Source organism: Zophobas morio, unplaced genomic scaffold (genome assembly GCF_036711695.1).
Source record: "Zophobas morio isolate AGI-343-1 ecotype UQ-CSIRO unplaced genomic scaffold, CSIRO_AGI_Zmor_V1 ptg000028l, whole genome shotgun sequence".
Taxonomy (NCBI): domain Eukaryota; kingdom Metazoa; phylum Arthropoda; class Insecta; order Coleoptera; family Tenebrionidae; genus Zophobas; species Zophobas morio.
Genome location: NW_026972133.1, coordinates 5009405 through 5033429, shown reverse-complemented (window position 1 = coordinate 5033429; position 24025 = coordinate 5009405). Strand labels below are relative to the sequence as shown.

At 36.7% G+C, this 24025-nt stretch overlaps 2 protein-coding genes across 2 annotated transcripts in view; one reads left to right on the top strand and one right to left on the bottom strand.

Moving 5' to 3' along the window:
• LOC135137089 (uncharacterized) overlaps positions 1 to 23611 on the top strand; it is a 29590-nt gene extending 5979 nt beyond the window's left edge. The window contains exons 2-4 of the mRNA XM_064066635.1: positions 22261 to 22552; positions 22614 to 23038; positions 23164 to 23611. Coding sequence (XP_063922705.1) covers positions 22265 to 22552; positions 22614 to 23038; positions 23164 to 23557 — 1107 coding nt within the window. The 5' untranslated portion in view covers positions 22261 to 22264 and the 3' untranslated portion in view covers positions 23558 to 23611. The remainder of the gene's footprint in view (positions 1 to 22260; positions 22553 to 22613; positions 23039 to 23163) is intronic.
• LOC135137053 (uncharacterized) lies at positions 14177 to 18997 on the bottom strand. The gene is made up of 2 exons (XM_064066591.1): positions 17352 to 18997; positions 14177 to 14320 (listed from the first exon to the last, which is right to left on the bottom strand). The coding sequence occupies exons 1-2, from the start codon at positions 18995 to 18997 to the stop codon at positions 14281 to 14283; spliced, it is 1686 nt and encodes a 561-aa protein (XP_063922661.1). The 3' UTR covers positions 14177 to 14280.
• Positions 23612 to 24025: the final 414 nt, after the last annotated feature.

The window sequence follows — 24025 nt, the reverse complement described above, 5'->3', positions numbered from 1 at the left end:
GTCGGAAACTTGACGACTGCATGCCTATTGTGTTTTTTCTCATTACATTTTTGTAGTGGGAATTTAAAAAAAAATTGCGATGACGTCATCAACATTTTTGCAAGGACACGTATATCAGTTTGGGATAGATGTAGTGTAATACTAAGAATAAAATTATTATATTCTCAAATTTTCGGGAAAATGAATTGGGTCGTTTTGAATATTGATTTGTAATAACAAATAAAATAACGAAACAATTTACTCACGTATACGTATCCCAGGCAGCTGAAAATCGTGTATGTATAAACATTCTTAATTTAAGATGACAGGCGTAACAGCATACTTGAAAGTCAAACAGAGAAACTGTAAACAAAACGACCATCGGTTTTATTGCTTCGACTTCCGCTTATTATATAAAACATTGGGTTTTATTTTAATTCTTGGCGGTGAAATTCACAATTGGTTGATTATAAACATGTCTATTTCACATTCGCGGAACCAAGTGAACGCATAAAACAAATGCAGGTATGTAATGTTAAAGTCAATGTAAATAAGCATGCTACCCTTATGTTTCAACCGAGTTTTTCCTTTAACAAATTTTTTGTCTACCAAATTGGGTTGGTTGGGGTGTAATACTAATAATAAGTGTTGCCTTTAATTTAATCAATAAAATAAATTGACTTCATTAATTTTTTTGAACCACCTCTTAAGAAAATCTAAAAAATATGAATGGAATGATAAATCACAAGTACAAACTCATCATATTTTTTGCATTTTAGATAGGATTTATTCAGCAAAATTTAAGGGTGACGTCATCAATTTTTTTAGGAGGGATGAACAAATACATTTTGAACAAAAGTTTACCATGCTTATAATAACTTTAGAATATTCCCAATATTTCAAAGCATTCGGTTTTGTAATTCCTGATTAAATCGATAAAATAAATTCACGCCTTCATTAATTTTTTTGAGTCACCCTGTTTATGCAAATCGAAAAAATTTGAATGGAATGACAAATTACAAGAAGAGACTCACCATATTTTGTACATTTTAGATAGGATTTATTCAGCAAAATTTTGTGGTGACGTCATAAATTTTTTAGGGGGGACGACCAAATACGTTTTGATCAAAAATTTACCATGCTTATGATAATTTTAAAATATCTTCAAGATTTCGAAGCATTCGGTTTTGTAGTTCCTGAGTAAATCAGTAAAATAAATTTACGCTTTCATTTATTTTCTTGAATCACCCCGTATATGCAAATCCAAAATATCTGCACTTACCAGGCAACAATTATTGTAACTTGGTCCAATTTTTAAAATTTGGAGATATATATCCTCAATGACATTCACTCTTCAACAGTTTTTTTCGAATTGGCTTCGCATTTCGCAATCGCAACTGTTTCGTCTCGCCACCCAAACCCCGCGCCGCTCGTCGTTTCCAACTTCCGCTTTTTGCTATGGCTGGGAGTTTGTTTATATAAACTATGTCTCAACGTGCGATAAAGAAATGACACGGTCAGTGGCGTAACTGAAGCAAATGCGTATGTACTTTTTCTCTGCTTCTCTCGATGTATAAACATTAACAGTCGAAGTTAATCATGTATTGACAATATATAAAATGATTAAGAGATATTCTTCCGATCACAAAAAAAAATTTCAACATTTGCTATTTATGGTGCTTATTCACGAACACACAATAACAAATAAATAAATATTATAACATTATTGTTGCGAAAATCGGAAGTGCTGTTCTTGATTTGATGGGCGAAAAAAGTTGGAAGTGCCGGGATCTGTTACCGGAACTTCTAATTGCACTGCACACTCCACCTCCACTAAACCACAGGCCACAGTTGCTTATGTTAAAACTCATCATATTTTGCACATTTTGAGTTAAACTTTTTTGGCAAAAATTGTAGATGACGTCATGAATTTTTTCGGGGGAATAAACAGATATATTTTCATTAACAATTTACCATGCTCACAATCAATTTTAACCATCTGCAAGATTTCAAAATATTCAGTTTAGCAATTCTTGATTTATTCGCTAAAATAAAGTGACTGATTCATTTCTTTTTTTGAGTCACCCTGTATAAGCAAGTTAAAAAATTTGAATGCAATGATTAGTTACAAGTGTAGTCAGATCATATACTTTATTCAGTAAAATTGTGAGAAGACGTAATGAATTTTTTTTGGGGTTGATAAAGAGATACATTTTGATTAAACAGTTACCATGCTTACAATAACTTCAAAACGTCAAGATTTCTAAGTATTCAGTTTTGCAAAATCAATTCACTCCGTCATTAATTTTTTTCAGACACCCTGTATAAGCAAATATCAAAAATTTTACAAGTATAGTCAGATCATATACATTATTCAGCAAAATTCTGAGAGGACGTAATGAATTTTTTTTGGGGTTGATGAAGAGATACATTTTGATTAAACAGTTACCATGCTTACAATAACTTCAAAACGTCAAGATTTCTAAGTATTCAGTTTTGCAAAATCAATTCACTCCGTCATTAATTTTTTTCAGACACCCTGTATAAGCAAATATTAAAAATTTTAAAAGTATAGTCAGATCATCTACTTTATTCAGCAAAATTGTGAGAAGACGTAATGAATTTTTTTTGGGGTTGATAAAGAGATACATTTTGATTAAACAGTTACCACGCTTACAATAACTTCAAAACGTCAAGATTTCTAAGTATTCAGTTTTGCAAAATCAATTCACTCCGTCATTAATTTTTTTCAGACACCCTGTATAAGCAAATATTAAAAATTTTAATGCAGTGATAAATCACAAGTATGGACTCATCATACTTTACACATTGAAGATGGCATTTTTTCAGCAAAATTTTGGGGTGACGTCATAAATTTTTTAGGGGGGACGACCAAATACATTTTGATCAAAAATTTACCATACTTATGATAATTTTAAAATATCTTCAAGATTTCGAAGCATTCGGTTTTGTAGTTCCTGAGTAAATCAGTAAAATAAATTTACGCTTTCATTTATTTTCTTGAATCACCCTGTATATGCAAATCCAAAAAATATGAATGGAGTGATAGATCACAAGTACAGACTGATCATATTTTGTGCATTTTAGATATGAGTTATTCGGCAAATTTTCGAGCTGACGTCATCAAGTTTTTGGAGGGGATAAGCAAATATATTTTGACTAAACATTTATTATGCTCTTTATAACCTTAAAACATCTGCAAGATGTCAGAGCATTCCGTTTTGTAGTTCCTGATTAAATCAATAAAATATATTTACGCATTCATTAATTTTTTTGAGTCACTCTGTATATGCAAATCCAAAAAATATGAATGGAGTGATAAATGACAAGTACAGGCTCATCATATTTTGTACATTTTAGATATGATTTATTCGGCAAACTTTCGAGCTGACGTCATCAAGTTTTTGGAGGGGATAAGCAAATATATTTTGACTAAACATTTATTATGCTCTTTATAACCTTAAAACATCTGCAAGATGTCAGAGCATTCCGTTTTGTAGTTCCTGATTAAATCAATAAAATATATTTGCGCATTCATTAATTTTTTTGAGTCACTCTGTATATGCAAATCCAAAAAATATGAATGGAGTGATAGATCACAAGTACAGACTGATCATATTTTGTACATTTTAGATATGATTTATTCGGCAAACTTTCGAGCTGACGTCATCAAGTTTTTGGAGGGATAAGCAAATATATTTTGACTAAACATTTTTTATGCTCTTTATGACCTTAAAACATCTGCAAGATTTCAGAGCATTCGGTTTTGTAGTTCCTGATTAAATCAATAAAATATATTTACGCATTCATTAATTTTTTTGAGTCACCCTGTATATGCAAATCCAAAAAATATGAATGGAGTGATAGATCACAAGTACAGACTCATCATATTTTGTACATTTTAGATATGATTTATTCCACAAACTTTTGAGCTGACGTCATCAAGTTTTTGGAGGGGATAAGCAAATATTTTTTGACTAAAGATTTATGATGCTCTTTATAGCCTTAAAACATCTGCAACATTTCAAAGCATTCTGGTTAGCAGATTAAAAATTAAATTTCAAAATGTTGTTTTATAATTTTGATTTTTTTTCCAAAAATCTGGACGTTTCGGGTGAAAAGTCGATTCAGAGTTGTAAACTACATGTGTAGGACTATGTTATTTTATACAATTCAAAACCCATTTACTATGTACAATTTTGAAGTGACGTCATCGCTTTAGTGGTGGGGATGATTAGACAAATTTTGGTTAGCGTTTTACCATCTACATGATATTCTTAATATAAGTACAAAATTTCACAACAATCGGTCGAGTACTTTCGGAGATTATCTGTCTAATAAAAATCCGGGACAACAGACGGACAGACGGACAGACGGACGGACAGACGGACAGACGGACGGACAGACGGACAGACGGACAGACGGACGGACAGACGGACAGACGGACAGACGGACAGACGGACAGACAGACGGAAATGGGAGACCTATTTCTTCGTCTTCTAGGGGTCATGAAAGATCGAGAAAACGTAAAAGTAGAGAGTCGGCCGACGGACTCGATTACAATACTTCCTTTGCTTACGCTCGGGAAGTAAAAAGAAGAAATCGAGTTAGAAATTGCGGGAGATACACAGAAATTGGATGAATTGGTAAGCATTTATTATTATTATTATTAACTCCTAGTATTTATAAATTAGTTTCAGACTGATAATAATCTTTATTTGCCAGAAAGAAAAGACGTAAAAAAACATGTATGCAATTTTGAAGAAATTATTAATAATGAACCAAATTGCTTTCAAGTTTTCAGGGCAAGGAAAAAAATAAGCTCTCTTTTAGTGAACTCACAATTAACAAGGCTACATTATGTAAAGTTATGTGATTTCTTAAAAATTACGAACTTTACAAGTTAATTTAATTGTAGGTACCACACGGAAACGTCACAAAAACGCCACAACTACTGAAATTTAAAAAATGGTAGGACCTCATTAAGCGCAAACAAAAGCAAGAATGAATTCTCATCGAAAAAAACATGAGGTATGATTTTTTTTATTTTAACTAATTATATCGCTTTTCAATGAATTGGTTATACAGCAAATAATTATTAGATAAATATTTCTGTATAACGATTGAAATGTAGCAGAACATTGTTATTTCCATTGACAATGTATTTTTATTTCATTGTAAGTTGGCAGTGTATTTTTATATTTAAAAAATTTATATTGTGTTTCACATCAGGTGATTTTTTAAATTTATGCTCTGGTTGCCCATGAAGCTTATGTCAGCAGTTTCAGTTTCACTACTGACATAAATGTCATGGGTAACTACAGCAGAAATTAAAAAAAAATCACCTGGTACAAATTTTCAACGAATTGGTTCTAGGACAAATAATTTTTAAATGTATAAATATTGCCGCAACGTTTCAAATACACTGTTATTTCCAGTGACAATGTATTTTTGTGTTTAATAAATTATATATTGTATTCCATACAAGTTTTTTTTTATATCCATACCCCCTTTCACATGAAGAACATTTATTAAATGTTCTGAATTAAATAAGTATTAAACATTGAAAATAAATATATATTCAATATTTAAAACCAATATTGATTTTCTAAAAAAAAATCTGTCGTTACCCATATTATTTAAATGTCAGAACTTCAATATTTATTACATATAAAATGTTACTGGGGATTATTCTGTAGATGTGACGTGGCCATTGTGGCATTGAAGACGGTAAGCGTATTTCTCTAACTTGAAGCCTGTCACAACTGTTCAATGCTGTCTGTTTGAGACGTATGTTGACATTCTCGTTGGTAGCTTTAAGTACAGTATGAAGCCTTGTACCATCATCCAAGTATGTGTTTAACACCCAATTGTCAGCAGTTTTTACCAGCAGTCAATGCAAAAATGAACGGTCATAAAGCCATTCATTCACGTTCCAACGCCGAGGTACGAATGTATTGGATACAACTGCTGTACAATTCTGCTAACAAGCAGCAGTACACACACGTTACGACCTTGCAGTTAAAAATTTGCGATCGTAGTGGCAACATGTCCGAAGAAAATGGACTTTTATAGCTGCTTTCACGGTTTGTATAACGTACACTGTCCACACGATCAAATTTCCATCCAATACAATACGATTGTACTGCTGCAGACAGACTTGTTCACCAACCGTCCACATCCAACCGATTTGCTTGTCGCATACACAGACGTTCAAAAACACTTCAATTTCGTCATATCCTACACAATTGTACCGCGGCGTTGGAACGTGAGTGGCAGGCTTCAGTGACTAGGAACACGTGAAAGGGGTTACAGTCATGATCTTTCCTGTGCCTGAGTTTGTAATTCATAGCGTCTATGCAGCCTGCAGCATGCCCTTGTATGCTGAAACACTGCAAGTGTAGCTTATTTCTTAACTGTTGCTTCACACTAACGGTCTTCTCATGCTATAATCATAAATAGAACAAACCAAAACAATAACAAGCCGACATGTTTGTTGACAGTTTTCAAACCGATTCATTTGTATGACAAACGTGGTATGCGCATGACGTCATACAGAGTCCGTGACGTGTACGCATTGCTTCGTGATCCTGACTATAGCAGATTAAAAATTAAATTTCAAAATGTTGTTTTATAATTTTGATTTTTTTTCCAAAAATCTGGACGTTTCGGGTGAAAAGTCGATTCAGAGTTGTAAACTACATGTGTAGGACTATGTTATTTTATACAATTGAAAACCCATTTACTATGTACAATTTTGAAGTGACGTCATCGCATTAGTGGTGGGGATGATTAGACAAATTTTGGTTAGCGTTTTACCATCTACATGATATTCTTAATATAAGTACAAAATTTCACAACAATCGGTCGAGTACTTTCGGAGATTATCTGTCTAATAAAAATCCGGGACGGCAGACGGACAGACGGACGGACAGACGGACGGACAGACGGACGGACAGACGGACGGACAGACGGACAGACGAACAGACGGACAGACAGACGGAAATGGGAGAACTATTTCTTCGTCTTCTAGGGGTCATGAAAGATCGAGAAAACGTAAAAGTAGAGAGTCGGCCGACGGACTCGATTACAATACTTCCTTTGCTTACGCTCGGGAAGTAAAAATTGGTCTAAAGAGTTTGGACAGTACTTCCCTCGCTGTCGGAAACTTGACGACTGCATGCCTATTGTGTTTTTTTTCTCATTACATTTTTGTAATGGGAATTTAAAAAAAAATTGCGATGACGTCAACAACATTTTTGCAAGGACACGTATATCAGTTGGGATAGATGTAGTGTAATACTAAGAATAAAATTATTGTATTCCCAAATTTTCGGGAAAATAATTTGTGTCGTTTTGAATATTGATTTGTTATAATCAATAAAATAACGAAACAATTTACTCACGTATACGGCGCCGGCGAGTAATATGAGAGAGTTAAAGTAGATGTAAATAAGCGTGTTACCCTTATGTTTCAACCGAGTTTTTACTTTAAAAAATTTTGTGTCTACCAAATTGGGTTGGTCCAATGTAATACTAATAATAAGTGTTAATTTAATCAATAAAATAAATTGACTTCGTTAATTTTTTTGAGCCACCTTTTATGAAAATCTAAAAAATATGAATGGAATGATAAATCACTAGTACAGACTCATCATATTTTGTACATTTTAGATAGGATTTATTCAGCAAAATTTTGGGGTGACGTCATCAATTTTTTAGGGGGGATGAGCAAATACATTTTGATAAAAATATACCATGCTTATAATAACTTTAAAACATCTCCAAGATTTCAAAGCATTTGGTTCTGTAATTCCTGATTAAATCAATAAAATAAATTGACGCATTCATTAATTTTTTTCAGTCACTCTGTATATGCAAATCGAAAAAATATGAATGGAATGATAAATCACAAGTACAGACTCATCATATTTTTCACATTTTAGATAGGATTTATTTACCAAATTTTAGGGTGACGTCATCAATTTTTTTAGGGGGGGATGAGCAAATAAATTTTGATAAAAAATTTACCATGCTTATGATAACTTTAAAATATCTCCAAGATTTCACAGCATTCGGTTCTGTAATTATTGATTAAATCAATAAAATAAATTTACGCATTCATTAATTTTTTTGAGTCACCCTGTATATGCAAATCGAAAAAATTTGAATGGGATGATAAATCACAAGAAGAGACTCACCATATTTTGTACATTTTAGATAGGATTTATTCAGCAAAATTTTGTGGTGACGTCATAAATTTTTTAGGGGGGACGACCAAATACATTTTGATCAAAAATTTACCATGCTTATGATAATTTTAAAATATCTTCAAGATTTCGAAGCATTCGGTTTTGTAGTTCCTGAGTAAATCAGAAAATAAATTTACGCTTTCATTTATTTTTTTGAATCACCCTGTATATGCAAATCCAAAAAATATGAATGGAGTGATAGATCACAAGTACAGACTGATCATATTTTGTACATTTTAGATATGATTTATTCGGCAAATTTTCGAGCTGACGTCATCAAGTTTTTGGAGGGGATAAGCAAATATATTTTGACTAAACATTTATAATGCTCTTTATAACCTTAAAACATCTGCAAGATGTCAGAGCATTCCGTTTTGTAGTTCCTGATTAAATCAATAAAATATATTTACGCATTCATTAATTTTTTTGAGTCACTCTGTATATGCAAATCCAAAAAATATGAATGGAGTGATAAATGACAAGTACAGACTCATCATATTTTGTACATTTTAGATATGATTTATTCGGCAAACTTTCGAGCTGACGTCATCAAGTTTTTGGAGGGGATAAGCAAATATATTTTGACTAAACATTTATTATGCTCTTTATGACCTTAAAACATCTGCAAGATTTCAGAGCATTCGGTTTTGTAGTTCCTGATTAAATCAATAAAATATATTTACGCATACATTAATTTTTTTGAGTCACCCTGTATATGCAAATCCAAAAAATATGAATGGAGTGATAAATTACAAGTACAGACTCATCATATTTTTACAGTTTAGATAGGATTTATTCTGCAAACTTTCGAGCTGACGTCATCAATTTTTTGGAGGGGATAAGCAAATATATTTTGACTAAACATTTATTATGCTCTTTATAACCTTAAAACATCTGCAAGATTTCAAAGCATTCGGTTTTGTAGTTTCTGAGTAAATCAGTAAAATAAATTTACGCATTGATTAATTTTTTTGAGTCACCCTGTATATGCAAATCCAAAAAATATGAATGGAGTGATAGATCACAAGTACAGACTCATCATATTTTGTACATTTTAGATATGATTTATTCCACAAACTTTTGAGCTGACGTCATCAAGTTTTTGGAGGGGATAAGCAAATATTTTTTGACTAAAGATTTATGATGCTCTTTATAGCCTTAAAACATCTGCAACATTTCAAAGCATTCTGGTTAGCAGATTAAAAATTAAATTTCAAAATGTTGTTTTATAATTTTGATTTTTTTTCCAAAAATCTGGACGTTTTGGGTGAAAAGTCGATTCAGAGTTGTAAACTACATGTGTAGGACTATGTTATTTTATACAATTGAAAACCCATTTACTATGTACAATTTTGAAGTGACGTCATCGCATTAGTGGTGGGGATGATTAGACAAATTTTGGTTAGCGTTTTACCATCTACATGATATTCTTAATATAAGTACAAAATTTCACAACAATCGGTCGAGTACTTTCGGAGATTATCTGTCTAATAAAAATCCGGGACGGCAGACGGACAGACGGACAGACGGACAGACGGACAGACGGACAGACGGACGGACAGACGGACAGACGGACAGACAGACGGAAATGGGAGACCTATTTCTTCGTCTTCTAGGGGTCATGAAAGATCGAGAAAACTTAAAAGTAGAGAGTCGGCCGACGGACTCGATTACAATACTTCCTTTGCTTACGCTCGAGAAGTAAAAATTGTGTTTATTACTTGATAGTCATGTCCCGAAAACTCACCGTCGTCGTAATTCTTCTTACCCTGCTTGGTTTACGATGGACGTTATTAAAATGGTTAATCTCAAATGGACACTTTGGACCAAATATAAATCGAATAAGACCGAGACTTACCTCCTAAACTTTAGATCCGTACGTAGGGAGTTAAAGGGGCTTATTAAGAGGGCATATAACAATTATTCACTAAATCTAGAATTAAATATCAAATCGGATCCTAAGAAATTTTGGGCGCATATAAATAATCTTAAGAAATCTTATTCTTATTCCCTCCAAAATCCGTCTGACATTGTTGAAGCCTTCGGTAGGCACTTTAGTGCTAGCTTCTCTCAGTCTCATCTTCATACTGATGACTTTCAGAAATGTGTTGATGAGTCCTTTAATACGTCCTTCCATATCTCCTCTGTTAGTGAGTCGGAAGTACTTGATGCCTTAAAGAAAATCAAATCGAACTTAACTTCTGGGTATGAAAACATTCCTGGCTTCTTACTATTAGACTGTGCCCATATTTTTACCTATCCTCTAACAATCATATTTATTTTAATATTAAACAAAGTTTTGGATATATCTTACATAAAATTCTCGCATTTTATCTACATCACTACTCAATATCGGAATCACAGCACGGATTTTTAAGTGGCCGTTCTACGGTAACAAATTTATGTTGTTTCACTCAGTATGTTTCGAATAGTTTCGACAATAAGGAACAAGTTGACGTAAGCTTTACAGATTTTTCCGAAGCGTTTGACAGGCTTAACCATGACATTCTGCTGATGAAGCTTTATAATTACGGTTTATCTCGTCACTTAATAAAATTAGTTCAATCGTATTTGTCACCTAGATTTCAATGCGTTAAATACCATGGATTTGAATCTGGTAAATTCCCCGTTTATTCAGGTGTTCCCCAAGGCTCAGTCTTAGGTCCATTTTTCTTCGTAATTTTTATTGATGATATTATTAAGAACTTAAATTCTTAGGTAGGGGAAAGGTGCCTAAAATGATCCCCCTAAGGGAGAAATTCTTTAAAAAATACAAATTATTATTATTCATGTAAAACTGTAGCATTATTTGTAAGAACATTGATTTATCTAGGTGACAGTATAAGCCAATTGGTGATTCGATAATTATAAAAAAAGTTATTAACGTTTTTCCAGGACCTTACAAAAGGATCATTTTAGGCATCCCCATAGGTAAAATGATCCCTCGGCATGGGCATAATGATCCCTTTGAATTTTGACCATAAGGGTACAGCATCAACAAGAAAAATCAAATCATGACATAACCATAGAAATAATATTATATGGAAGTAACTTAGAGAGAGACGCGCGTTGCCAACACAGTGGGACAGAGATAGGGCTCTGTGGGTGGCAAAACATTGACGCGAAACTGCAGACTACTGTGTTTCTGGCGGTTTCTTTCGTGCTGTCGCATGGTATTTAAAGGTGTATTTTTGCAAATTTAAGTTTTTTAGGCTCAAGTTACCTTATTTAAATGACTACAGTCTTCTTAAGTTGTATTTTATCGGACTATTTGTTAAACATCGTGAAATCGTGTTGTGCGTATAATTGCAAAGAACGTACAAAGAAAGCAATCCTGTTTCATTTCATAGGTAATAATCACATATAGAGACGAAGGATTTCGTAATTATAATTTAAAAATTTTGTTAGATTCCTCGAACATTCCGAGTTACGAAAAAAAAGGATTGTTGCTACAAATTTTATATCTATTAATTATTGTTTTAATTATTTGTACCTGGATTTATAAAATAGATTTTACTAGAAAACTCCACACAATTTAATATGTTTAATTTAATTAGGCACCCTGTCACTTTTATCGAAAGTTTAATTAATTTTATCCTAAAAATTTCAGATTTACCAATGAACATACACAACAAGATTAGTTAACTTGTAAAAGATTATTGTATTAACTGAATTCGTAATATATTGTAGATTCTGTATACATTTCATTTTATTAAAAGACTATCTCCACCACTTAACATGATTTTTGTTGTTTCATATTACACATAATTTTAATGTAAACTGTAAAAATATAGTTTTCATTAACAAACGTTTGTTATAATTGATTGTTTGAACAAATTCGTAAGAGAACGTATTAATTCCCGTTCAAATGAAGCGTTTTTTGCCACCCAACACGTGCTACGTGGTCAGCCGTCCTTTTCCCACTGATGCATAACAACTCTTGCTATTTCTTGCTTGTGTTGATTACACTCGCTCGCGTACTACTAGTTACTGCTAAGATAAAACTGAATTTGGCAAATGACATACACTCTAAGAAAAAAGAGGGTGGGTGGGTGGGGTTAGTAAGTGCTAAGATAAGACTGAATTTGGCAAATGATATAGCCTTTAAGAAAAGAGAGGGCGGGTGGGCGGGTCTACTAACTGCTAAGATAAAACTGAATATGACAAATGATATACCCTCTAAGAAAAGAGAGGGTGGGTGGGTGGGGCTAATACTTGCTAATATAAAACTGATTTTGGCAAATGAGATACCCTTTAAGAAAAGTGACGGCGGGTGACTGGGATTAGTACCTCTTAAGACTGAGAATTTCCCAAAAATAGAACACGAAAATCCCCAAAAATTCTTTTAAATTATTTAAATTTCCCTGTCTTAAGAGGTACTAGCTCCACCCACCCTCCCTCTCCTCTCTTAGAGGGTATTTCATTTGCGAAAATCAGTTTTATTTTAGCAGGTAGTAGGTGGGTGGGGCTAGTAACTGCTAAGATAAAACTGGTATTGGCAAATGGTATTCTCTCGAAGAAACTAAAGGGTGGGTGGGCGGGGTTAGAGGATATGTCATCTGCAAAAATCAGTCTTATCTTGGCAGGTAGTAGCCCCGCCCACCCACCCTCTCTTTTCTTGGAGGATATGTCATTTGCGAAAATCAGTCTTATCTTATTAGGTACTAACCCTCTAACAAGATAAAGGGCGGATGGGCCGAGCTAGTGCTTGGCAAGATAAGGCTGATATTGGCAAATAACAAACATTCTAAGAAAATAACGGGCGGGTGGGTGGGGTTAGTACTTGCTAAGATAAAACTGATATTGGCAAATGGTATTCCCTCAAAGAAAATAAAGAGTAGGTGGGCGGGGTTAGAGGATATGTTATCTGCAAAAATCAGTCTTATCTTAGCAGGTACTAGCCCCGCCCACCCACCCTCTCTTTTCTTAGAGGGTATATGATTTTGCAAAAATCAGTCTTATCTTAGCAGGTACTAGCCCCGCCCAATGATCCGGGATCATTTTGCCTCAAGAAAAAGTGATCATTTCGCCTTAGGTAGCATATCCGCATTCAAAAATTGTAAACTAACCTTCAATTTTTACACGCGGTAAAAATATTATAACTAACCTACGACTGAAATGTATCTAATTCTGTCAAAACAACTACCACCGCTATAAGACCTTTCAAATGGAAGTAATGGACTTTTAAAATATATCTTACCTTAGATCAGAGGTGCTTATTTTACATATTTTGGCACAAAACTGTGCAGAATACACAGAACGCCATCAAACTTTCAGAAGGTACTAATTACAGAGCGCTTAATCAAATGACAGTTATGTTTGGTAGATGGAGCCACAAATTTTCTTACAATTGATGGGGATCATTTGACCTGAGGGGATCATTTTAGGCACTTTTCCCCTACTGATATATGCTGATGACCTGAAGATTTTCAGACGCGTTTCTAATATAAGTGACTGTGTGGAATTACAAAAGAACATTGATAGCTTCCTTACGTGGAGTACATCTAACTACATGCCAGTAAACTTTGACAAATGTCGTATCATGTCAATGACGAACAAAAATAATAAAATAATGTACGATTACACCATTAACTCCTTGCCGTTGTCTAAAGTTGAGTCCTTTTGCGACTTAGGGATTACTTTTGACCACAAATTAACATTCGCTGATCATATTGGTAACCTAGCTTCGGAAGCTTATAAGTGTCTTGGTTTTTTCCTTTGCTTTCGTGAGGTCGAAGCTGGAATGTGCAAGCATTGTGTGGGCCCCTTCTGCTCAAACCCACACTTTAGCTCTCGAAAAAACCCAGAGGCGTTTTCTAAAATTTTTTGTGTTCAAGGTTGTATAATATATTTCAAAGAAAAGTGTCCGAATTACAAAAGTTATACAAGGCACCACTGGTACGCCATATATTTTCTACGTCGTTCCGCTCAGCTGTTCCTTTTCTCTCTGCGCCGGTCCACGCCAGCGGCGCCAGCATCACGGGGGCCGGTCCAGTGGCGGCCACGTGGCGGCAGCGGTAACAGTCGGCTACGCTACCAGCCTCCGCGTCCCCGTGGAACGAGTTGCCCTAAAAGAAGAGGGACCAGTTAACAAACAAATTAGGCTAAATCTCGCCTCAACTATTCCCGAGTTAGTAACCCTACATAATTTATTCTAGACTTATAATAACATAACCTGTTGCTAGGGGATACTAAGACAGCAACGTAGTGATCTTAGAATTCCACTAGCTGACCTTATGACGAACAACCCTCATGGCTAGTCTCAGATTCTCCGTCGGATTCTGAACTAACTCTCACGTTGTAGGGCTTTAGCTTATCGAGGGAAACGACTCCTCTGTAGCTTCTCTGCGATCGAGAAGAACCTGTCATGTCCTCGACTACATAGCGATCATGTGTCAGGACTTCTGTAATGACAAAGGGCCCACTATACTTTGGCAGAAGCTTCTTGCTTTGGCCCTGGTTACTAGCAGCAATCGTTCGCAGTAGAACCTGTTCACCTTTCTTATACGTTCGCCCCGCACGTCGATGTGCATCGAAGGAAGCTTTGCGTTTGCTTTGATGGGCGTCTATACGAGCTTTTGCGTTCGCTCTCATTGCTTGGACGTCTCCTGCATTCTCTGGTTCAATTGCCACTTCGTTGGCCAGAAATGCAGTACCAGTGCTTCTTGGCACGCATCCGAACAGCAACTCGTACGGCGATTTTCCCGTAGACGAATTCGCCGTAGAATTCAGTCCCCATCGCACTGCCGAGACGGCTTCGTCCCATCTTTGTTCATCTTCCATAGATGACGCCAGTGAGGCTAATATCGTGCGGTTGTAACGTTCAACCTGACCATTTGCTCTCGGGGTTGCCGTTGCGTTCAAAACATGCTTTATGTTTAGAGTCTTGCAGTATTCCGTGAACTGCTTACTAGTAAAACAGCTACCTCGATCTGAGATGATTCTTCTAGGAACACCAAAATTGTCTATCATGCTATTCAAGAAGTTAACCACGAGTCGTGCCTTAGTTGATGGAACTGCCTTCATGAACACGAACTTTGTAAAAGCATCTACAAGCACTATTAAATATGCATTCTTTCGTTTCGACTTGACAAAAGGGCCCAGATGGTCAACGTGAAGTGTGTCAAAGGGCACCGCAATTTTCTCGATAGGGTGCATGTAGCCTGGCTTTTTCCCACCCATGTCTTTGTTGTACAAGCACGGTAGGCAACTCGATATATACTTCTTGACGTATCTACGCATTCCAGGAAACCAGTATGATGCCGGTATGGCCGATATCGTCTTCATATCTGCCAAGTGGCCATTCTCGTCATGGAAATGCGAGACGACGTTCCGTCTTGCCGTTTTAGGCACAAACCACTTATTCCCGTTGTTTGTAATCTTATACAGTCTATTGTTGATAAGACGATAGTTTGCATGTATATCTCGTTCTTCCTTATCCTCTGGCTTCCGTTGCAGAGTCTCGTTAAGGTACTTGCACCTATCGTCCAACATCTGAGCGGTTAGAACCCAATCATCTTCGTTGATGTTTACGGCACCTGCAATCGTTACTTCTAAACCGACAGGGTTTCTGCTCAAAGCATCAGCGTGTGACATTTTGTGTCCCGGACGATATTCGACGTCAAACGTATAATCTTGGATGCTTAGCCACCATCTTCCAATTCTAGGGACCAAATCACGCTTCGATAGAGTGGCGCGAATCGCGCTACAATCCGTCACAACCTTAAATTTCAGACCAATCAAATATATTCTAAATGCTTTCAATGTATACACCACTGCCATTGTCTCTAACTCGTATGAGTGGTATCGTTGTTCTTCCTTCGTAGTCTGTCTGGAATAATATAGTACTGGTCGAACAGTACCGTCCCTTTGCCTTTGTAATAGAATGCCACCTATTCCCCATTTGGATGCGTCAGTGTGAACCTCCGTCGTCAATTGCGGGTCGTAAATCGCCAATAGAGGTCGTGATGTTAATGACTTTTTGAGGGCGTCAAAAGCTATCCGTTGTTCGTCACCCCATGTGAAAACAGTGTCCTTTTTTGTTAGGATTGTTAGCGGTTTAGCGATTCTAGCGAAATCTCTAACATACTTTCTGAAATAACTAGCCAAGCCAAGAAACTGTCTGACACCGCGTACATCAGTCGGCGTTGGGAAATTCTCGACTGCGACTGTCTTTGCTTTCCCTGGTCGTATGCCTTGGCCACTAATCTCATGTCCTAAGTATTCAACTTTTTCCATAAAAAACTGGCACTTGGCCGGGCGTAAAGTAAGTCCAGCAGTGCGAAGTGACTGTAAGACCAGTCTTAGATTAGCCATGCCACTTTCGATGTCTTCTGTCGGCAGCAATATGTCGTCCATATAGGCTAGCGCCTTCCCGTAACGCAAATTTCCCAAAACCTTGTTTATAGTTCTTTGGAACACAGCTGGTGCGTTACACAATCCAAATGGAACTCTGAGGAATTCGTAGTGACCGTCTGGAGTGACAAAAGCCGTTTTAGGAACAGAAGAAGCTTCTATTTGCAATTGGTGGTATCCGCTGGCCAGGTCCAGACTTGTAAAGTACCTACATCCTTTTAATTTTTCTACGAATTCGTCAACGTGTGGAAGAGGGAACCTGTCCTTTACTGTTTTGGCGTTTAAGGCTCTGTAGTCGACGCACATACGCTGCTCACCGTTTTTCTTCTTCACGAGGACTATAGGGCTCGAGTAAGGCGAATCCGATTCTTGGATGATCTCATTTTCGAGTAAATCTTTTACGATGTCTCTCACAACTTGGCGTTCATTGTGAGAGAGACGATATGGCCGATAGACCACAGGATTGTCATCCTGAAGATGTATCGACATCTTCAACACGTCGGTTTTGCCTAGATGTTTAGTGGTTGACGCAAAACAATCGCTAAATTCGTTTATTAAACTAACTAAATCACGGACCTGCGTTGGCGTGAGATGTTGATTGTATATCAGATTATGGAAATCGAAAACATCGACTACATCAACGGATTGTGTCGCTAACGGCAATGCAGTTGTTACTTTTGACACCGGAGACGACTTTTCCTCAAAACAAACTACAGACCTAACTAAGATTGTTTTGGGACTTACCTCGATATGCCGGTACGAAAGATTCGTGATGGCGACGTAGCCATCCTCCCTTTCGTAATACATTCGTGTACGACGTGTTCTCCATCAGGCAGCGGTCGTAAGCCACCTCTTACGTATACGTCGTCGGCACAGGCACCTCGAGAAGTCACGGCGACGAGAGCCGTTGTTCTCGGTTCTAACACGATTGATTCCTTTGCCCATAAAGGAATTTTCCTGGGAGGAACATCGAGAGTTTCGCACAAGTCACTTCCTCTTCGGGTAACTCGTACGGTCTGTCCAGAAACAATCATCATGATCTCATCTTGATTTAAGAAAGTTTGGCCCACCATTACAGGAATTTCTTGAGCAGTATTGGGTACTATCAGGCTCTCAACTTCAGCCTCTGCACCATCTATCTTGAGTTGGATGGTCAGTTTTCCGAGAGTTTTCGTGGCTACTCCGCCGTAACCTATTACATATTTCGTGCAGGGACTGCGTTCCATGTTCAGCATGTTGGCGGTATCTTCCCGGATTAGAACAGCGCCGCACCCCGAATCAACATATGCCTGGGAGGGCGTTTCATTAACCCAGCAGTCAAAAAAGTAACTACTGTTGACGGGTGCCAAGTCTTTCTCAAGGACAACTTGATTTTTGATGGACTGCCTGCGGCAATCTTTTGTAAGGTGGCCCAACCGCTTACAACTGGAACATTCCACTTTGGGTTTCGGACACTTATCGGCAAAGTGACCCTCATCCCTACAGTTATAGCATTTTGGGGGTCTTCTAGCCGGTGGTTTCGCCTTTTTTGGAGGCGGCTCATTCGATCGCTCCCTTTCGCTCAAAGGACGGCGATGTGGAGTTGTAAACGCAGTTTTCGCTACAGTCGTGCTCGAGACGGACTTTTCAGGTTTTAGAACAGAGATATATTCAGCGTAGAGCCGGTCTGGGCTCGTATATCTACCTGCTCTGGCCCCTGCTTGGACGCTTGGATCTTCAATACCATCAATAATACACGACACGGCTCTATGTCCATTAATATCGCAAGCATTTGTAAGTTCTACCTTGTCACAGTAATATCTTTCCCATGATTCTGTAGGCAACTTCATCCAATTTACGAGGGCACGTAACGTAGTGGCGAAATCTCTGTGTTCAGGGAAGGATTTTACGAGCAATTTCTTCCACTCTTTCCAACTCAGTCGATATGTTGATAAATTATCATACCAGCGTCGAGCTAATCCACTTAGACGACTCTGCATTAAAAATATCATGGTTGGCTCATCCCACTTATTAATTTTTGCCAACTGTTCGATTTTTGCGATCCATTTCGCTGAACTCAAATTTGGATTTCCAGGCGTGAACTCGGGTATACTTTCCGGTTTTATAGCAACCCTAATTCCACGATGGTGTTTGTCTTTCGCCTTTGTTTGGTGCTTAATCAACTTTTCCACCAACGCTTCTAACCTGCTCACAGTATCGTTGGATTTTGGTAACGGGGGTGTATTTGATGGCGTATATGACTTATGGTCGCTGCCCCGGCTCGTACCAGGTGCGATTAAGTTTCGGGACGCTTTGGAAGGTGATCGAGTACGCTTCTGTCTGCGCTTGTAGTTCCCATCCGCTGAACTCGATCTGGAGCTCGAGCTACTGGAGTAACTATCACGATCCATCGCATTCACATCACTCCCGAACTCTCACAGAAAAGCACAAGGGCTATCCCACCGCTGCCCTATAATATATTTCAAAGAAAAGTGTCCGAATTACAAAAGTTCTACAAGGCAACACTGGTACGCCATATTATTATCTACGTTGTTCCGCTCAGCTGTTTCTCTTCTCTCTCTGCGCCGGTCCACGCCAGCGGCGCCAGCATCACGGGGGCCCGGTCCAGTGGCGGCCACGCGGCGGCAGCGGTAACAATTGATTAATTTTTTTGAGTCACCCTGTATATGCAAATCCAAAAAAAAATCAATGGAGTGATAAATCACAAGTACAGACTCATCATATTTTGTACAGTTTAGATAGGATTTATTCGGCAAAGTTTCAAGCTGACGTCATCAATTTTTTGGAGGGGATAAGCAAATGTATTTTGACTAAACATTTATTATGCTCTTTATAACCTTAAAACATCTGCAAGATTTCAAAGCATTCGGTTTTGTAGTTTCTGAGTAAATCAGTAAAATAAATTTACGCATTCATTAATTTTTTTGAGTCACTCTGTATATGCAAATCCAAAAAATATGAATGGAGTGATAGATCACAAGTACAGACTCATCATATTTTGTACATTTTAGATATGATTTATTCCACAAACTTTTGAGCTGACGTCATCAAGTTTTTGGAGGGGATAAGCAAATATTTTTTGACTAAAGATTTATGATGCTCTTTATAGCCTTAAAACATCTGCAACATTTCAAAGCATTCTGGTTAGCAGATTAAAAATTAAATTTCAAAATGTTGTTTTATAATTTTGATTTTTTTTCCAAAAATCTGGACGTTTCGGGTGAAAAGTCGATTCGGAGTTGTAAACTACATGTGTAGGACTATGTTATTTTATACAATTGAAAACCCATTTACTATGTACAATTTTGAAGTGACGTCATCGCATTAGTGGTGGGGATGATTAGACAAATTTTGGTTAGCGTTTTACCATCTACATGATATTCTTAATATACGTACAAAACTTCACAACAATCGGTCGAGTACTTTCGGAGATTATCTGTCTAATAAAAATCCGGGACGGCAGACGGACAGACGGACAGACGGACAGACGGACGGACAGACGGACGGACAGACGGACAGACGGACAGACAGACGGAAATGGGAGACCTATTGCTTCGTCTTCTAGGGGTCATGAAAGATCGAGAAAACGTAAAAGTAGAGAGTCGGCCGACGGACTCGATTACAATACTTCCTTTGCTTACGCTCGGGAAGTAAAAAATTGGTCTAAAGAGTTTAGACAGTACTTCCCTCGCTGTCGGAAACTTGACGACTGCATGCCTATTGTGTTTTTTTTCTCATTACATTTTTGTAGTGGGAATTTAAAAAAAAATAGCGATGACGTCATCAACATTTTTGCAAGGACACGTATATCAGTTGGGATAGATGTAGTGTAATACTAAGAAAAAATTATTATATTCTCAAATTTTCGGGAAAATGAATTGGGTCGTTTTGAATATTGATTTGTAATAATCAATAAAATAACGAAACAATTTACTCACGTATACGTATCAGAGGCAACTGAAAATCGTGTATGTATAAACATTCTTAATTTAAGATGACAGGCGTAACAGCATACGTGAGAGTCAAACAGAGAAACTGTAAACAAAACGACCATCGGTTTTATTGCTTCGACTTCCGCTTATTATATAAAACATTGGGTTTTATTTTAATTCTTGACGGTGAAATTCACAATTGGTTGATTATAAACATGGCTATTTCACATTCGAGGAACCAAGTGAGCGCATAAAACAAATGCAGGTCTGTAATGTTAAAGTCGATGTAAATAAGCGTGCTACCCTTATGTTTCAACCGAGTTTTTCCTTTAACAAATTTTGTGTCTACCAAATTGGGTTGGTTGGGATGTAATACTAATAATAAGTGTTGCCTTTAATTTAATCAATAAAATAAATTGACTTAAGGTAAATTAAGGGTAGGAAGTGTTTTTAACAACTAAACCACCCCTAATGTAGGATTGGGTGCGGTTTTTAGAAATTTGTACATTTGGGAGACAACTTACCTCCTCCGAGTACGAAAAAATAGGTCTCCTTTTTCCCGTTTCCGTCTGTTTGTCTGCTACTGTGTATTAGGAATATCGTGTAGGTGGAAATGTTATGCCTCAGCGCAACTTGTTACACTTTTTCAAATGAAACGCAGCACAAACACTACTAACAGGTTTTATTAACTGAAGACAATTTTAGGATCTTTACACAGTAGTCGATAGCGCAATCACTTTGTATCACAATAACTTTCCGCAACAAGACTTGACTATATTCTTAATGATTAGAACAGCAGAGCTTCCTTATATATCCAAATTACAACAAAGAAAGTACATGGTTCAGTTTAAATGGAAAACAAGAAAGATCAAAATCCATCCGGATGTTTGATATTGACAAATTGGTATAATTATTGAACTAATGCATCAGAAGAGATAAAAACATTATTAGTTGCCTACATTAGCCTACAGATTTGGAATAACATATTATAATATTACTTGATTAATAATTGATTAATGACATAAAAAATAGGGGTTGTTAACAGAAATACGCTAACTAAAATTTAGATAAACATCCCCACCAACGGACTATTATACTGCATTTATCCAAACTGAAATACCTAAGCTTGGAAAAATGTTGATCATGTCATCACAAAATTTTATAATAGAAAAACTCACGCGTACCATGTTTCTTTACATTTATTTTAAACACTACATACATATTTCTATTTTAACTTGTAAGGGTTATGATGAAAAAACAAAAATTTTATAATTTTTTAAAATTGCTGGATATGTTTCATGGTACTTCAGGAGCGAGGGAAGTCGCAAAAAGTGTTTATAATTTTTCAAAGAAGCGGGATTTGTTGGGACGTGCTACAGGGGCGAGAGAAATTCTGTGGAAGCAACCTTCGACCAATTATTTTTAAGTTAACTTCATTTTATTTTCCCGAACATTATAACGATATAATTATAATGAGAAATCACAAGTATTCCAAGTTTCCTATGAGTTGTCAGATTTTTATATTTATACAAATCAGATCTATAAATCTGATAACTCCTCCAGATCATTCACATTAGCTCTCCCGAAAGGCAAGTTAAATTTTTATATCATTCATCCATGAATCCTACCCTGGTCACTGTTTCGAATTTCGCACTACTCCCATTTTTATAACTGAGTTATCACTGCAACAATAAAAAAATCGTCTCTGATTAATTTTTTAGATTCATGGCTCACGTTACAGCACTGGAGCCTCATGATGTAAGGCACACCGTCAGCCTTAACAAAGCGAAGAATTTGATTCTTGGATTAGCGAAACCGTTGTCGGACATTTTTCAGCTCTTACAACAAAAGATCGTGGAACTCCAAAACAAGGAGGAAGAATCGGAGAAAACAGACTTAAACATCACTGAACTGAGAAAAAAACTACATAAATCGACCGTCGATTTGGAAATAGTTCCTCTCAAACACTCGGTTTTGGTTTGTACAAATCAGAGTTGTGTACATTCCGTCATGGTAAGAAACATCTCTGTTGGCTACATCTTCTGACTGTGCGTACAAGTAACACACTTTCCAGGTCGGAAACACGACAAGGAGTTGTTATAAAACGAAATGTCTGGAACCGTGTTGGACAGGAATAATTAACTACGAAAAACTAGGACACTGGACTCTAAGGTTTTGCAATCAAATTGATTTTATTGGTTTTATTTGTAAATACTGCAAATGTTCTGGTTCGAAGCACATGACTATCTATTACGAAACTAGAATTGTGGAAAAGCAGATCGTGGACGAAAGTGTGCAGACGAATATTACAAGCGAAGAAAAACAGCGCGAAGAGCTAAACGAACTCATCAAGAGCTTGGTGCAGGAAAAGCAAGAACTCATCGAGGAGAAGCAGTACATCAGCCACTGCGCTGCCAAGTTTGCACACTTTTTGGAAAAGAATGTCATCACGACTGCGTACGATACTTACAGGGAGTACCTTAACCTATCACTTGAAAGGTATTTACTTTCTTCCGTTTCCTACCGAATGTCTTTTTTCTTATTTTCTCTATGTCGACGAAGGTCGTTATAAACTACTTCCGCTCAATTTTTTTTCTAAAACTATTAATTAATTGTCTTTTCAGACAGAGGAGTCTTGGAAAGGAAGCTAATTTCAAAGTCGTTTACAACCTAGAGAGCGCTTTAAAAAATCACGACCAATTAATAAAGTTTCTTAACGAGAATAAGAAACTTCCAGACGGCGAAGAGATCACTGCCAAAAGCATAGAAGATGATACTGAAAAACTTTATAAGCTGAAGCGCATGGGGCCTAAGATTAAAGAAATTGTCGATGCAAGAACAAAGTGCGTTCAGAATGGAATTCAAGCAAACTTCAAGTCTATTATCACTAAAAACATTCAACCCTGGTTAAGTAAAGTGATGTCTTATGTTCAGAACTCGGACACGATAATTGAAGGTTTGATACGAGTGGGGAATGGAGGACCTACAGGGAGCACACACTATTCCGACTGCCATTAACAGTTTTTTGCACACGTTATGTTGTTATCACTTATTATATTGTTTTCAAAATAACTGGAGTTTCATTTCCGTTTGTTTGATTTTTACTTCCCGAACGTAAGCAAAGAAAGTATTGTAATCGAGTCCGTTGTCCGACTCTTTACTTTTACATTTTCTCGACCTATCATGACCCCTAGAGGACGAAGAAATAGGTCTCCCGTTTCTGTTTGTCCGTCTGTCCGTCTGTTTGTCTGTCTGTCTGTCTGCCGTCCCAGATTTTGATTAGATAATCTCTGAAAGTACTGGGCCGATTGTTTTTATATTTATATTAGTACTAGCTGACCCGGTGAACTTCGTTTTACCTACAATTTAATTTTGAATCTGCAAAACCGAATGCTTTGAAATCTTGCAAATATTTTAAACATATGATAAGCATAATACATTTTTATTCAAAATATACAGGGTTAGTCACGAGAAAATTATTTCTGA